At 42.4% G+C, this 16,930-nt stretch overlaps 1 protein-coding gene across 1 annotated transcript in view; it reads left to right on the plus strand.

Moving 5' to 3' along the window:
• The window catches only part of Pde8a (phosphodiesterase 8A), a 114,999-nt gene that overhangs the window by 67,630 nt on the left and 30,439 nt on the right, over positions 1-16,930 (plus strand). The window contains exons 3-8 of the mRNA XM_060367445.1: positions 754-944; positions 5,215-5,271; positions 6,083-6,137; positions 7,928-8,016; positions 13,446-13,524; positions 14,926-15,063. Coding sequence (XP_060223428.1) covers positions 754-944; positions 5,215-5,271; positions 6,083-6,137; positions 7,928-8,016; positions 13,446-13,524; positions 14,926-15,063 — 609 coding nt within the window. The remainder of the gene's footprint in view (positions 1-753; positions 945-5,214; positions 5,272-6,082; positions 6,138-7,927; positions 8,017-13,445; positions 13,525-14,925; positions 15,064-16,930) is intronic.

Genomic DNA, 16,930 nt, shown 5'->3' on the forward strand with positions numbered 1-16,930 from the left:
GCTGCTCCATTACCACACAACCTCTGTTGTCTATTGAATCTAGCCCTGAAGGGATGATTCAGGATTTGGCTGGGAGGCCTGGTTGAATAGGGGAGAGGCAGCAGATCCAGGCTTTGTATGGTATAGGCCAGGCACCAAGACAACCAGTTTTTGGCCTGGCATTGGCACAGATGCTACCTAGGATTGCCTGGGCTTTGTGCACATGCCACTTACCCAGCAGACTCTAAAATGTAACATTGTAGTCTTCAAATCTTCTCTCTCATATTCAGAATGCCTTTTTAGATTGGAGGCATTGCATAAAATTTGAGTCAAAGCATGATAAGCACACCGTTTAAGGATCATGTGTCTCAACAGTTTCACTAAAATATTTGCTTTTGCCATCTGGGGCATTTCACTAGAATACCAGCATTGCCATACTCAGTTAGCTTTCTGTTTGATAGCATAAATATCTGTGTGTTTTGATTCAATTTTAAAGTAAGATGTTCTGTCACGTCTTTATTGAGTCCTGTCAATGGTGTTATCAGCAAAAGAAGTAAGCATACGTTACAAGCGCTTGGACCTCCAGCCTAGAAATTAGCATTGACTCAACAATGAATGCCAATAGTCTTGATTTATATGTAAGAAAAGAATGTGTATTTACAGTTGTTATGTTCACATCTTGTGTCCTAAACATTTAGGAAGTTTCCGTGGCTTATTTTAAAATGACAATTATAATAAGATTTTAGAAAATGTGTTTGTGCTCTTCTGATCCAGGTACTTTTAGTGTTTACCAAAGAAGATAACCAGTGTAATGGATTCTACAGGGCATGTGAAAAAGCTGGGTTTAAGTGCACAGTCATCAAGGAGGTGCAGGCTGTCCTTGCCTGTTTCCAGGACAAAGTGCATGACATCATCATCATAGACCACAGACATCCCCAACAGCTGGATGCAGAGGCACTGTGCAGGTAAGCCAGAGACTCGGCAGAGTCCTGTGGGCCTTTATGACAGTAAGTGCAGCCTAGAAACACATTAAGTTAGATCTAGCCTCCCTTCGCCTGTATGCAGAGTGAGCAAGCGCTGTTTCTAGGACTATTCTTTATTTGTTAATGGTCTTGCTTGCTTTATGTAAAACAGTAAGAAACTGTCTTCATGCACAGAGCCTTGGGCTTGCTTTCCAATCCCACACACACACAAAAAATCAAAACAAAACAAAACTAACCAATATAAATGACAACAGTTAGGGTTAAGATGAAACCTAACATTTAATTACTCTAAACTATCACTTGCTTATTACTGAAAGAATGATCATACTTTTCTAGACTATTTTAAAAGAATGTTTTTGTGTGGCATATATGTATGTGCTCATGTGGGTATGTGCCCTTTTAAAAGTACACCTGTAGCCAGAGGTCAGCATAGGTGTGTGTGTTTGTTTGTTTGTTTTTAAACTGTTTTATTTGGGGTTCCTTAAAGACTCTCCCTTCCAACACCTGCCCCTAGGTAGGAGAGAGACGGTTAGTGGGGGGAGGGGACACAGATCCCTTTACTTTTCCCAGCTGTTTAGGAGCAATGTTTTTTTGTTTGTTTGTTTGTTTGTTTGTTTTGGGGGGAGGGCTATACCAATCTTTGTCAACAACAAATAGGTGTCTTCTTGCATTCTTCACTTTTGTTTTTGAGACTGGACTTGAATCTCATCTTTTCAGCTATTTTGGTAGGCCAATAAGTTCTAGGGATTTGCCTGTTTCTACCTTCCCCAAGTCCTGGACTTATAAATGTATGTTGCCATGTCAGGCTTTTATACATGGGTAATGGGGATTCAAACTTGGGTCCTCATACTTGTATAACAAGCCCTCTAAAAACTGACTCTTCCTAACTGATATCTCTTGTGTAACTCCAGAACTGAACAGTACACAGTAGGCTTGGCTGGCCAGTGAAGAACAGGCCTTTGAGAATATAGTCCCGGATCATATTTTTTCTCTGATAGGCCTTGGCCAAGAATCTCAGGTCTTTGTTGTTGGCTCCTTCCTACCACTTCATCTTCATCGTGTGGGGTGAGAGTCTGGGGAGGGATGGTTCTTTGTGTCATCCCTACTGAGTGTTCTAGAGGCAAGAGCAGGCCCTGATTGTTTTTCACGTCAGCTTTTGTATTATTTTCAGCCTTTCTCTGGTTTGTCTCTGTGAAGCTCATCTCTGCAAAGGCATCTGCCTGGTATGAATGCTTTCATCAAGAAATTTCTCCAGAATCTCATTCCTCAAATGACTTTTCTTGCTCTCAGAAGAAAAGTTGTGTAGCCCATGAGACCTTAGCCTGACAGAGCACTGTGTTTCCTTTATCTTCTTTTTGGGGGTACAAGCCATACCAGCCCGCAAAAAGCTTTTTATCAGTGGCTGACCTGTCCAAATTATCATTCACCTGTAGCTCTTTACTGGGCGTTTGGAACTTTTTGTACTCCTATGTAATACCTTCTTGAAGGCCAGATACTTTTGTTGATTGCATTTCCAAATCCTGTTTCAGAGCCTTACTTTTCGAGTCTTGGTTTTAGGCACTACACATGATACTATTGCCATATGGAACTGAAGATGCGCACCACCACGACTGGCAGGGATATGTACATTTTTATATTTATATATGTATGTATTTAAACCACTGTTCTTTGGAGTTTTCTGCCACATGTAGCAAAGGTAGTTTGGTTCTGAGAGCACTCAGTTTGCTTGGTCTTTAGCATCTCATGACTTTGAAATCTGTCTTCCCAGTGTCCATTTGTACATTTTGACTATGCCAAGCCATTTCTTTCCTAGTTTCATGAATTATAAACAAAACTATTAGTTTTTAGGACTGTTGCTTTTCATGCCAGGTTCTGTCCCTGACCTTATTTCTAGCCAGTTGTTCCTTTTCCCTAGGGAAAGTCAAGTGTATACTTCTGTCTTCACATACAGTTTAGCACTGCTTTCATGAGCTTGTGGTTAGGTGGACATGATCCTCTCTCCTGCTTCTTCCTGGACACAGAGGTCCTTGTTCATTTCCTCCTATAATGGGTGGGTCATCCTGAACTCTGTCCCCCTTCTCACTTGCATGGTTGCCTACTTGCCACTGTATTACCATAACCATTTTCCCACTAAAAATCCTGAGAATGTATTTGAAGTGGCTGGCTGGAAACTTAAGTCTCCCTTTCACTCTCCATTTCTGTCCTGATGAAGAGCATGATGGGAACATACAAGAACAGATACAGCGTCTGTAGAGTCACAGGAGCAGCATTCATGAGTCCGTGCTCTTCCTTCATTGCTGGAGCTCAGAGTCTGCATGGGTATTGGTTACCAGGAGTGCACTGACTTTGTACAGACAAGCGTCTGCTGCACCAGTGACCCTTCAAGGCCTGAGCGACCCTCCTCTGGTCTTTCTCTCCAGAAGCTGAGTCTGGTCTTCTCCGGGCAGGAAGACCAGGGTTCGATACCTAGCCAGCAAGTCCTGCAGTGACCTGTGTGGGAAGTTTTCCAGTAGAGGTCTGAAGTGCCCTTTAGGTGGGCATGTGTGGGAAGAAGGCACATGAGAGCAAGCAGAGTCCAGTGGACATTGGGAAACACATGAATGTTGAGAAGGGTGGGGAGAGCAGTGTGCCCGTGAGGGAGATGTTAGCTGGGCCCTGGAGCCACTTTTCATTGTGAGCACCTTTCCCTGAGGACTAGTCTCAGCTTCAGACCCACAGGGAACTGCAGCCTGCATGCCCCAAGGTAAGGGTGAGCAAAGGGTAAAGGTTTTGCCTATCCTGTGGTCACACGCCTGCTCCAGGGGTGGCAGTGGTGTTTTCACTTCGTTTCTGTGGCTGTGATAGCATATCCTGACCACAAGGGTTTGTTTGAGCTCACAATGCCCTGTTATGGTCCACCAGTGTGGGGAGGGTGATAGGAACTCGAAACAGCTAGATGCGTTATACCCTCTGTCAGAAGCAGAGAGAGTGAATGCAGACACGCACGCTCGCTCGCTTGCTTTGTGCTCAGCAGTTTCTCCACTACAGTTCAGGACCTCCTGCTTGGGGAATGGTGCTACTCACGGTGGGCTGGGCCTTCCCCATCAGTTAACCTAATTAAGACAGTCTCCTACAGACACGTCTATAGGCCAACACAGTGCAGTCTTTCATTGAGACTTCCCTTTCCAGGGCATTGTAAGGTATGTTGAGTTGACAATTAAAGTATACCGTAAAATAGTTCCTTCCTGGCTCTTTAGAGAAAACTTTGTGAGGATCTAGGCACCCACTGTATGTAATTCTCTCATAGACATCTAGAGTAGTCGTGTTATGTGTCGTCTTTGGGTGACTTGGGAAGTAGCCACTCAGTGTGTGTGTGTGTGTTCTGTGATTCAGAAGTGGCTCTATGTTTGTTTTTAATAGAGTTGAAGTCATGTAGTCAGCCTTGACTGGTCTCTGTCCCATCCTGAATACATCGTCCTCCAAGAGGCCAGCATGCTTCTCCCTTGGCTAGGGCAGTCTGGATATGCTCCTCTCCACTGCTCCCATCTGAAGCCCCTCTTCTTCCTCCAGTGGCTGGCTCCTCAGAGCTGTTGTCTACCTCCAGCAGAATGTTCCTTTCCTTTCTCTACTCCTCTCTATCTCATATATGCCTTCCCTCTGATTTCTTGGCTGTATTGTCATCACTCATGGTCTGTATTGCTATTCCTGGTTGGGTGGAGAGCCTCATACTCCTTGGGTGACATCAATGGAGCAGCATCTTCTACTCTTCTCCACCAAACACCATCTTACCCTTTAATCACAGGTGGTGACTCTCTTCGCTGTGGCTGATAACAGTATCTCGTATTTCCTGGTCTTAGTTTTGTGGTGGTGTGGTTTTGCCTCCAATTTACCTTAGAGTTCTGTGACAAGCTGGCTCCTGGTCGTCCTAACGCCTACAGTGTGCACAGGCAGGAGCCAGGGGCCATGTACAGAAGCCTGTACTCCCTTCCAAGGGCAGAGAGAAGTGATCGTTGCCCCTTTCTAGTAAGCACAGTGTCGGGAGATTGTTCCCTACACTAACCTAATGTATAAAGTGTCACCTTCGCTCTTCATTTGTATGTGGTAGTTGCCATGGCTACTACAGTCCACTCTTGGGAATAGATAGTCAAGAAGGTAAATCCAGAGTATGAAGGGAGCTCTTCCCTCTCTTGTTTCCCATCTCCAATTGTAATTTTATAACTACAGCTATGAAAGTATATTTATTTTGAGTTATTTTTATATTTATTTTTTAAAGGTCTATCAGATCATCAAAACTCTCAGAAAACACAGTTATTGTTGGTGTAGTATGCAGGTAAACATCTTTTTTAAATGTTGAAATGTATATGTCAATGCATTGTTATTAACAGATGGCAAAATAAGGGCTTGGCTGTGACAGGAGAGCCCCTTTGAAATCTGGCTTTCTTTACTCCTTAGCATTTTATGTTTCTTCTTTGCTTGACCTCAGGGAGGGAGTGCTGCCCTCAAGTTTAGTTTTCTGATTTTAAACTACCATTTGCAGGCAAACTATTAAGAAAATCCCATCTCTGGAGGGTGAAGGTTGGGAAGAGGTGTCTTCCTGTAAGGATTTGAGTAACACATGAATGTAAAGAATTGTCTCCTCAAGTTAGAGCAAGGAGGGGAGAGAACACATGGAAGAGAGCAAATACTTAAGGATGTGCTATTTATAATCAGTGTGGACAGAGATGCTTCTGTGCCCTTTAATCTTCTAGAAGTGGAAGAGAAGAGAATTTAATAGATATTAATTTTATATATTTGATGCCTGGACACTATTCGGTTGTTAGCATAACCTTTGTATTTAAAGGGTTAACATATTTGGGTACAGTGTCAGGCACTTCTAGTCCAGTACTCAGGAGACCCAGGAAAAAAAAGGATTGATGGCTTGAGCCTAGGAGTTGAGGCCAGCCTGAGTAACACTGCAAGCCTATAGCTCCACAAAACATTGTAATACTACTCTGCTAAAAGCCAAACATGAAATTGAGATAGGAAAGGCTTTTCAATTTCATGCGCATATATCTAAAACATTTGAAAGTACTTGTTATATGACTGATTGAGATTCTGTAAATCAGTGAGCACTACCTAACCCTGCCCGTCTTCCTTTGCAGGATGGACAAAGAAGAGGTGTCTGTGATGCCCTTCCTTACTGCTGGCTTCTCGAGGGTATGCACCTGTTCTTAGTAGTACAAGTGAAACGCAGTATGAGAAAGTTTTGCCTCCATTCAGTGTCCATCAAAATTTCTTAGTTATTTTGAAGAAAAAAATTGTTCCTGTTCTGTTACAGTTTGACTTTGTAATCTGATAATCTAATCTCTAACACTTGAGTTCCTTAGTCTCAAAACTATGCCTGCCAAAGTTGTCCAAATATAACAAATGACCTGCACTGACATACTCACTTGTAAATTATGTTGTAGAATATGTTTTTACAATGCTTTTATGTGAACTTGAAATTTATAGAGCCAACTCAGGGACTCTAGGAATGAGGCAAACCAAGCCCTGACTCCTCTCCCTCTACTTCACCTTCAGTCTGTTGCTTGAGGCTTCTTCAGCTCTGTTTGTAGATGAGGCTGTGGAGGCTGGGGACATGGTGAGTGGAAGAAAGCTCGCTTAGGATGTAGAAGGCACTGGATTTGATCCCCAGCTCCAAAACACACACAGACAAAAAAATTAAAAGGTGTTGAGAGATTAGATAGGTTTAGAGGCACATACCTGTAATCTCAGCATATTGAGGGTAAAAATAGTTTCATTTCTACTCAATGAAAAATCTGGCTACATGGGAAGCTATTTATTGAAGTACGTAAACAGACATGATTTCTTGTCCCAAGGTCTCACCTGCAGAGCAGCCATTAACCCTTCTCTGTCTCAAGGCCTTCACCTCATCTGGTGCAGTGGCATGAGCACCATACCCGGAAATCCCTCCTTGCTGTTCCTGGCTAGTCAACAGTAGGCGCCTATTTGTATGTACAGCCATCTTGGATAGCCTGGAGTCTTAGCTGCTGTGGGCTACAGGTCCAGTGCTTTGCATCCCTGTCCGGAGGTGGGAGCTAGAAGGATAATCGTCACCGACCTCTGAGTGAGATGGGCTTGGCCCATAAGCATGCAGACCCATCACGCCCCTCAGTCCTTGCCCCTTCCCTGCTGTGTAGCACTAGTTTTGCTTTTCTTTGTTTTTTCTTCTTAAACTATCTGTGTGTTATGGGTGTTTTGCCTGCACATGTGTCTGTGTACCACATGTGTACCTCGTGCCAGCAGAGCAAAAAAGGGGTGTCAGATTTCTCTGGAACCGAACGTGGTTCTTAGCTGCCGTGTAGGTGTTGCTAATTGAAATGGGGTCCTTCAGAAGAGCAGTCAGTGCTCTTAACCATGGAGTACTCTCTAGCCCCGATACCTGGTCTTTTCAGCCCTATTGCATTTTGGAGGCAGAATGCCTTCTCCTGCCATCTCTGCCCTCATGAAGGTCTGTGGTGGTTGCGAACAGCTTTATGTCTCTGTCTATAAACAAAGAGGCAAGCTCAGGAAGAGTGTCTCATTAGGATCATACAGCTTTTAAGGCATGAACCTGGCATGTTCACATGAATCTAGATTGCTTGTCACTCAGACAAGACACTGATCATGGACCTCTGTCTTCACCTTAGCAGTAGCAGGACCTCCTCAAGCAGCCCATGTCCCAAATTGATCTGGCTGCGATTGGTAGACAGTGGTCTGCAGAGGCTCTTCCTCTTAAGCTTCAGACTCTAACCTTAGCTTTATAAGTGACAGGAGATAAGCAGAGAACCTTAGTGAGTCTAATTTGGTGCATTTAACTTCCATCTCTCGTCTTCTGTTGTTCACTAATGATTACAAAGTAGGTTTTTAAAATTTCAGTAACCAAATTGAAAGGTTTGTTTAGGGTTTCTCTTGCGGCATACATCAAAGTGCTCCTTTATCTACAAAGCTCCCCTTTCTGTTTATAGAGGTATATAGAAAATCCCAACATCATGGCCTGTTATAATGAACTGCTCCAGCTGGCGTTTGGAGAAGTGCGATCACAGCTGAAACTCAGGTAATTCTGTTCCTGCTAAAAAGCCCTCTAGTGCCCAGGGCAAACTTACAAGCAAAGGTCTTTTGGCCGTAACTGATACCACTTAAAATGGATAGGTGTGAGTTGGCTGTCAGTCATGTGCAAACATGAGGATCTGAGTTCAGAACCCCAGCATCCACATGAAAAGCTGGGTGTGCCTGTAATCCCTGCACTGAAGAGACAGAAGGACCCCGAGGCTTGCTGACCAGGCAGTCTAGCCAAGTCAGTGAGTTCCAGGTTCAGGGAGGGACTCTGGCTCGAAAACTAAAGTGGAAAATGACTGAGGGAGACACCCAGTGTTGACCTCTGAGGGGGACGCCCAGTGTTGACCTCTGGTCTTTGCACACAGAGTTTTTTCTGTTGTTGCTTTTGGTTTTTTGGTTTTGTTTTGTTTTAGTGATATGATGGACAGTGCTGCTGAGGCAGACTTTCTGGAATCTGTCTCAGTGTCTGATGAGTGACTCTTATTTAAACATGAGGCATCAGGGCAGTAGTAAATGAGAAAAAAAGTAAGATACAAAACCACACTTAGTAGATTTTCTGTTTTGTGTGCTAAAGGGAAATACTTTAAATATACTATACCCAATGTATTGTTATTTTTCTCTGGCAGCTGATATTTTTTCCTACTCTACATTGCCAATTTTGTCATTAATTTTCTTTTTGTTTGTTGAGGCAGGGTCTCATGTAGTCTAGGCTGGCCTGGAACTTGCTGTGTAGCCAAGGTTGACCTTGAACTCCTGATCCTCCTGCCTCTGTCTCCCAAGTGTTGGGGTTATAATCATGAGCAAATTGTGTTTGGCATAATTTGGTTTTGGTGAAGATATTTTGTGTTGTTGTTTTGAGACAGGGTCTTGCTGTATTCCTCAGGGTAGCCTTGAACGCAGAATCATCATTTCTTAGCCTCCTAAGTGCTTAGATCATAGGCCTGTGCCACCATGTGCAGCTCTAAGATTTTTTTTTTTTTTTTTTAAATAAGAAACAAGTAGAAGTCTAGATATTTGTAGATCAAGTAAGAGAAAGTTTTAAAATACTGCCAGGTTCACAGAAGAAAAATAAAGCCAGCCATTCTCTTGGTTTTGTATCTCTTCTGTGTCCATTTTTAACATTCCTTTTCTTGGGGATCAAAGAGAGAGGCCATTGTTTTGTATGTATATGCCCGAGGCAGGCAAAAAGCTACGGAAAGTGGAGTGTTAAAACTTGTAGGCAACAGTACAAGGCCACATGTGCAGGAAAGACAGCACATCATAGACAGAATGAAATTAATTACTGGAGTCAGTGTAGAACCAATGCCGCTGAGCAGTAATGTTTGAAGGTTGCGTGCAGAAAATGAGCTCATAGAAGTTATCTGACTCTCAGTTAAGAGCTCACGAGGAGCAAATGTCAGTTAGTTCATTTATTTGTAATTCATATTTGCTTCTGTAGGTATCTGTTTTGAGGCAAGGTCTCACTGTCTTATCACAGACTGTTCTCGAACTCACAAGAGATCTGCCTGCCCCTGCCTCCTGAGTGCCAGAGTCAAAGGTGTGTGCCAACTGCACCTGGCCTATGATTTATGTTTCTAATACTGTGGTTGTTTTCTTTCCCCATCTCTTGAACCTGAACTAACTTCAAACTTTCTTCCTCAATACTTTAACGTGGTGAGCATACAGTCCTGCACTGAGACCCCAGGGTCCCCTTTACCCACTCCTAAACCTTGTTCTCATTGCATCCCAGCTCTTCTTTTGGGTTTCTCTGCACCCATTATTTTGTCTTCTCTTGCTCTTATAGTCAGTGCCTTTTGCCTGGATGATTGAGTTCCCAGTCAGTCTCCCTACAGTTAGCTCTGACTTCCTTTTGTCTGTTCTTCACATGGAATAACATTTAACTCCCATTGGTGTTTCTGTCTTGCAATACTCCTCCGAGTTCAAGGTGAAGTTCAGACTCCCAAATGTGCCCCCAGGACTCTCCTGAATCTGATGTTGCACTTCCTTTCTTACCTCCCATCATGCCTTGGTCCAGCCGACAGCCTACAGAGATGGACATTACAAAGTAAAAGAGAAAAATATAAAGGGAAAGGTGGGACTAGAGACAGTGGAATAAAGGAGGGCTTCTTGTGACAGGTGCTAGAAAGCTGGAAGAAACAACTTTGTTACTGCTGTGTCACTAACTAGAATGTAAAATCTAGAAACAGGCCCGAGGATATGTAGAGACTGGGGCCTGATCAACACGGCAGTCCAAATCAACACAAAAAAGTGAGCTTTCAGGGAGTATGATTGTGACAGCTCCTTAATTATCTGGAAAAGAAATTAGAGTACCCCAGTTTCACTCCCTATCCCAAATAACCACTAAAAGCTCAAATGTGGAGCCATGTTAAATGCTCAAAAATACAAGCAAAATATTTGATTGGATGATGAAGTCGTTTTTAAAGTCAGCATGGCATTAAAAACTGAATTTCACAAAGGAAGAGAAACCAAACAAGTTACAGAAAAACATTAAGCCTTTGTAAACTTAAAAAGAAATAAACTCTGAAATGTTAAATTATAGGAAACTGAGCTAGCATAGTGGTGTGGCCTATAATCCCAGCACTCAGGGAGGCAGAGGCAGGTGGATCGCTGTGAGTTTGAGGCCTAAGATTCTAAGACAGCCAATGCTACACAGAGAAACCCTATCTCTAAAAATGAAACAAAAACAAACAAATTATAGGAAACTGAATGGAAAAAAATTATTTGTTGCATATCCAATGGGCATTTGGTTAATACCATAAATAAGGAGCTTTGATGAATCAAATAATAAAATACTCCAGTAAAAAAAAAAAAAATCTTTGAAAGATATGCACAAACAATTTACAAGTCAGAAAACACAAAAAGAAGTTCAGCTGAAACTAGTAATCAAAGAAAAATGAGCAGGTATAACATTTCCACCTGGCAGTTCTGCTCTGGCTGAAAAAGAACGAGGACTCCCAGTGGGGCTGCAGTGGGGCTGCCTCAGGTCTGTGCCCTCCGAGCTGCCAGTGGCAGAGATGGAGCTTCTCTTTGTGCTTGTTTGATTCTGAGGCGGGATTTCACTACAAGGCCATGACTGGCCTGGAACTCACCATGTAGACCAGGCTGGCCTGGTAGAGCGCTGCCTCCTTCTGTCTCCCAAGTACTTTGTATCAACTTAGTCATCTCACCAGCTGTGTTTTTGTTTTTGTTTTTAGGGGTTTAGTTATAATTATGTGTATGGGGTATGTGTACACAGGTGCCTGCGGGAACCAGAGGCATCAGATTCCCTGGAGCTGGAGTAATGGGCAGTTAGGAGCTGCCTGACCTGGTGTTGAGAATTGAGCTGTGTACTGATAGAGCAGCACATGTCTGTAAACGTTAAGCCATCTTTCTGGCCTCGATTTTTAAAAAAGACTAATTTTAGTATTTTTAATTAGATGTGTGTGTGTGTATTGTGGGGGCTTCGTGCGTGTGAGTGCAGGTGTCTTTAGAGCTCAGGGGAGGGTGTTAGATCCCATAGAGCTACAGTTACAGGCTGCTGGAACCTGTCTGGTGTGGCACTGCGAACCAAACTCAGGTCCCCTGGAAGACCAGTAAGTGCTTTTAACCACTGGGGTGACTCTCCAGCGCCTTGTTTCTATTTTTTTTTTTTTATTTATTAAAAACTGATTTATTTATTTTGTTGGTTTGTGTACCTGGGTGTTGGCACATACCGTGTATATGTAGAGGTCAGAGGACACCTTGGGAGTCTTTTCTTTCTTTCCTAACCATGTGGGTCCTGGAGATCATATTCAGGTGGTCAGGATTAGCAGAAGGCCCTTCACCCTCGCAGCCATCTCACAGGCCTTCTTTTGTTTTAAATAACAACTTCCTTGAGCAAGATTAGAATGTAATAGCACTATAGCTTTTAAAGGTTATAGTTACTATTGTTGCTACTCTATTGTGCGTAAGCAGGCAGTTACTTGTGTTTTTAGTCTTGTGAGCTAAGGGGGCCTTCTGGTCATGCTTTTGGGGGGCTCCTTATCTAAGACAAAAGCCTAGAAGCAGCCCGTATGACTCATCATGGGTGTTTGTTGAATATATTTTGGTGTAACCTTATAATAAAATATTTATGATTATTAAATGTGGTGATGAAGAACCGTAATTATTGATATATGTTCAGTGAGAAACGGAGATGATAATACTGTAAGAATGATTACATTTTAAATAAATATACATGTTGACATATGTTTGTAAAAGAAACATCCAAGAGCCCCTGATATATGCTGACATGTCTAAGCATTGGCGGTTGAGATGTTCTTACCTCATTGATTAAACAACCTTACTGAGATGTACTCCACATTCTATTTACATATTTAAGGTACATACTGAGTGGTTTTCTTACATTCCCAGAGTTGTGCACTCATCACCACAATTCCAGAACATTTTTATTAACTCTAAGCCCACACCCGTATTTGACTTTCTACATCTGGAATTGCCTGTATTAGACATTTCATATAAATGAAATCATAGTGTGTGATCTTTTGTCACTGACTTCTTGCATTTAAATATAGTGTTTTTAAGGCACATCTGTAGCATAGTATGTATAGCCGGATTTCATTGACTTTTATATCTATACAATATTCCATCATATTTATATATCACATATTACTTGTTCATACTTTACTGGTGGACATTTGAACTGTTTGTATTTGCCAAGTAGTATGGCCAAATTTTTGTGTTAACAGTTATTTTTATTAAGTGCACAGTAAAGAGTAGCTATAGCTAAATGATTTTCTGTTTAACTATTTGAAGAATTTCTAGACTGTTTTCCAAAATGGGGGCAGCACCAATTTTACGTTCATATGAACAATGTATGATGGTATCACTAGTATTTGTTACCTTATCTTATAGTGGAGTGATAAGCTATCTTTTATTTTCTAACTTTTGTCAATAAACATTTATTAACCTGTATAATTAAGAAAGCATTTCAAACACGACAGGTATGGGAATGTACTCAAGGAATAAGACTAACTAAGGGAGCAGGCAACAAAGCTGGCCATCCAGGCATCCCCAGTACTGTGACCATTTTAAAATAATACTTTGAAACGGCTGGCTACCTCCCCTCTGGCAGGCTCTGTGCAGCAATCTTGACTCTCTTCTCTCATTTAGACCCCATGAAGGTGCTTTAGTGTTGAAAAAGGGCACTGTAGAGGCTCAGGGGACCACAGCTACACTGGCATGTAACTATCCTGGTGTGCACAGCAGGTATTGGGGTTGTAGAAGGTCTTCTTTATGTTCTTAAATACTTCCCCTACCTCCTTCTGAATGAGCACATGTTAACCTCTATAAGCCAGGCACTAGACACATAAGTAAGCGATTATATATAATACCCTGTGATTGTGTTAGATTTAGTAACTATGATTAATGTAAATACATTTATCAGTCCTTTTGTTTTTATTCATAAAGGGCTTGTAACTCAGTATTCACTGCATTAGAGAAAAGTCAAGAAGCAATTGAAATTACAAGTGAAGACCACATTATACAGGTTTGTTATTTTGGAAATTTATACTTATGGATTTATTTTGTTCTCACTTTGAGGATTGTAGCCTTACAAATTGATTTTTTTTCCTTTTGAAGTCCCAAGAGCCCTCCTTTTTTTTCCTGAGATGATTGTAACAGCAAAATCAATAAAATGTGTAATATAAAATAAACTAGATAAGAAAATGATTACTTATGGCATAGAAATGCAGAAATGCCAGCTCTTTTCTTATTATTTCTCCTAGGATGGCTGAGTGTTTGCTTAGCCAGGAGCGACTTTGCCCTCAGGCTAGCCATACATGCAAGCTTCTTTACTGTGCTCACATCTTTCCTCATTGTTTTTGGAGGCAATTTAAACTTGTATAAATTTACTAAAAACAGTTAAAAATTCAGAAAATAACAGACTAGACTACTCTTGTTAGCAAAGCTGGTTTCTGTAAGAGATAAATAGATATCTGTAAAGATAACATGGCTTTTACTAGAAGATGCAGCATTTCTTTAATCTGGGAGTGAACTCCATTTTGGTTTTAGTTTATTGAATATTAATTTATGTCTCCTTTTGTTACTGGTGCTAGCATCTGGGAGTTGATGCTAAGAGACAACTGAGGCCAAGAGTTGAGGGTTTAGGCATCTGTCTGCCATGTTCATCCTGCATCTTTGGGCAAGTTACTTCATCTGGCTGAGTCTGTTTTCTCTTAGCACAGATGGAAGAAATGCTTTCTCGTAGTACAGAGGAACAGCAGCCACCTGCCTTTCATAAAGTTTTGAGGATCACCTGAGTTCATGTGTGTAAAGTGCTTACTTTAGTGTCTAGTAAGGAGAACAGATCTTGATAATGACTGTCAGTTTCTGTTTTATCATTTCTTTTTCATTGTCATCACCAACACAGGCTCAGCTTTCTCATATATTTTTCCTTGTCATTAAACATTTCATTCATAAACACTTTCTGGTTTCTAGCCTGAGTTGCACACAGTATTCCTTTGAGTCTTACCAGAGAGGCATGTCTTCATTTTCCCCATGCAGACGAGCGCAGGTGAAGTGACTTGCGGGGTTCCAGAGGGCAGAGCCTCGCCGTTTTACAGCCCAGCCTGGGACTTTGTTTCACTATGGCCACATCTGGGCAGCTCTAGTGTAGCAGCCTGGGTTTGTCCTGAGAACATGCCTCCCTTTCATAGAAGCTGGATTGAACCTGTGGCCTTCCTGGAGTCTCAGAAGGACATAGCAGAAAGCCCAGCCATGTGTCATCTGAGCAGAAGCTTCTCCTGGACGCCAAGTGCTCGGGCTTTAGAGCCTTCATGATGAAACTCCAGGCTGCTGGGTTTTCAAGGGCGGTGCTTAGAGAGAAGACCTTTCTTTTTCTTGAGACATCTTAAATCCACTTATTCTTTTCTCTTTTGTCTCTTTTCAGTATGCAAACCCTGCATTTGAAACAACAATGGGTTATCAGTCAAGTGAATTGATAGGAAAGGAGTTAGCACAAGTGCCCATAAACGAAAAGAAAGGTGACTTGCTCGATGCCATTAATTCGTGCATCACGATAGGCAAGGTAAGTAGGATGTTAGTACTGTTATTGCTTCCAGGTAAGGCGGGAAGGCTTCGTGTTCATTGAGCACCCTGTGTGGCACGTGGTCTCAGCTGTATCACCCTTTCCCAGAACACCCTGTTACTTTCGCTTTACAGATGCAGAGATTGAAGCCAACGATGTGATACGATTAGCCAGCCAGTAAACATGGTCCCTGGGATTGACCTTAGAATCAGTTTTCTTCTGAGTGGTGGGTGAATTAGTTGGTCTCTCCCTCTGTGTCTCTGTCTCTATCTCTCTCTGTTTTAAACAGGGTTTCTCTGGCTGTCCTGGAAAAGTGGTGTTCCTGACAATTGATCTTTTAACTGGCTCATGGTCTAGGTGAGGGTTGCCAGTGAGGCAGCACACCCTCAGAGCATGTCTAAGCCTCAGTCATTTGTTGAGCAATTTTTAATTGTCAGCTGTGTGCCAGGCACCTTGCTAATTCTGCCATAGGAAGATGGTCAGAACAAGGACACCTGCCTCAGGAACTCGTTTTTCCAGAGTTGGAAAGAGAAGGGATCATTGCGGACAGTGTGAGAAGCTCTGATCACAGTGCTGAAGGAGTCAGCAGGTGCACTTAGCCAGACCTTCTTCTGTGATCTGTCAGTGCTTCCCTGGCGCCAGGCTTGTGGCTGTGATGAGAAGAGTCCAGTCAGTTATTTTTCATCATTTTATTGAACTTCTCCTTGTTTTTCAAAATTGAGAACCTGTTACTAGGAGTATTTGGAACATTTTTTTTTTTTTTTTTTAATTTGGTAAATGGTTGTGCTGCCAACTGCAGCGGCCACAGTAGGGAAACTTCTTCCCCAGTGCCGGTAGGCAGGGGCCACACACAGGTTCAGTTGCCCTTGGGTTGGGCCCTTTGAAGACACAGTGAAGAGCTCTATTTCCCTTTACTTTCCCTGTGGCTGCAAGAACAAGAGATTACCTTGAATTAAGAACACAGAAGCTGGGCATGGTGGCACTCGCCTTTCATCTTAGCACTCAGGAGGTAGAAGCCCGTAGATCTCTGTGAGTTTGAGGCCATCCTGGCCTACATAGTGAATTTCAGGACAGCCAGGGCTACATTGTGAGACTCTGTCTCAAAACAAAAGAACACAGGAAGAGCAGGCTGAGTGCAAGGGCCCAGCAGTGAACTATCAGGGTTAGCTAGGCACTGCTTGAATCCTGTTTGCCTTCAAGTTTTAAATTCAGAGTGGTCTTTGTCTTACTAGAAGGAGTGGAGGCTCTTCTGAGGAGAGGAACAAAGGCAGATAAACTGACCTCAGTTAGATGACTTGTTCTCTTCAGGGCTTTCCGCTGGCCATTCAGTTCTGTCATTTTGGTCCTTTGGTGAGACTTGGAGCCAGTGGTTCTGTTGTTGTTGGCTTTGTTTTATTTTGTTTTGAGACAAGTTCTCTACATAGGCCAGGCTGCTTGAACTCTCAGAGAACCACCAGCTTCTGCTTCTCCAGTACTAGGGTTAAAGATGTTTACCAGCATGCCTGGCTTTTTTTTTTTTTTTTTTTTTTTTAGCTAGTGGTTTTGTAGTTGAGTATCAAGTAGTTGAGATCTTGCCAGGCACGCTAGATCCCTCCTCCTAAGGAGAGCAAATGGTGAAATGGTGATGGGGCATGTGGTCAGTGTATCAGGTTTATGTACACAGTATCTCACTTCTGCTGAACTAACACTGTCCTGGGACAGTGCCGAAAGCCTCAAGTCTGAGTAGCCAGAGACTTGAAATGATTCTGAGCAAAACCCAGAGAGACTTGCATGTTATTGGCCTATTTGCTACTCTGTTTAGTGTTTTTCAGAGGGGTTAGTTTGTTTGTTTTCTGTTTTTGCTTTTGAGACAGGGTTTCTCTAGGTA

Source organism: Meriones unguiculatus, chromosome 14 (genome assembly GCF_030254825.1).
Source record: "Meriones unguiculatus strain TT.TT164.6M chromosome 14, Bangor_MerUng_6.1, whole genome shotgun sequence".
Taxonomy (NCBI): Eukaryota; Metazoa; Chordata; class Mammalia; order Rodentia; family Muridae; genus Meriones; species Meriones unguiculatus.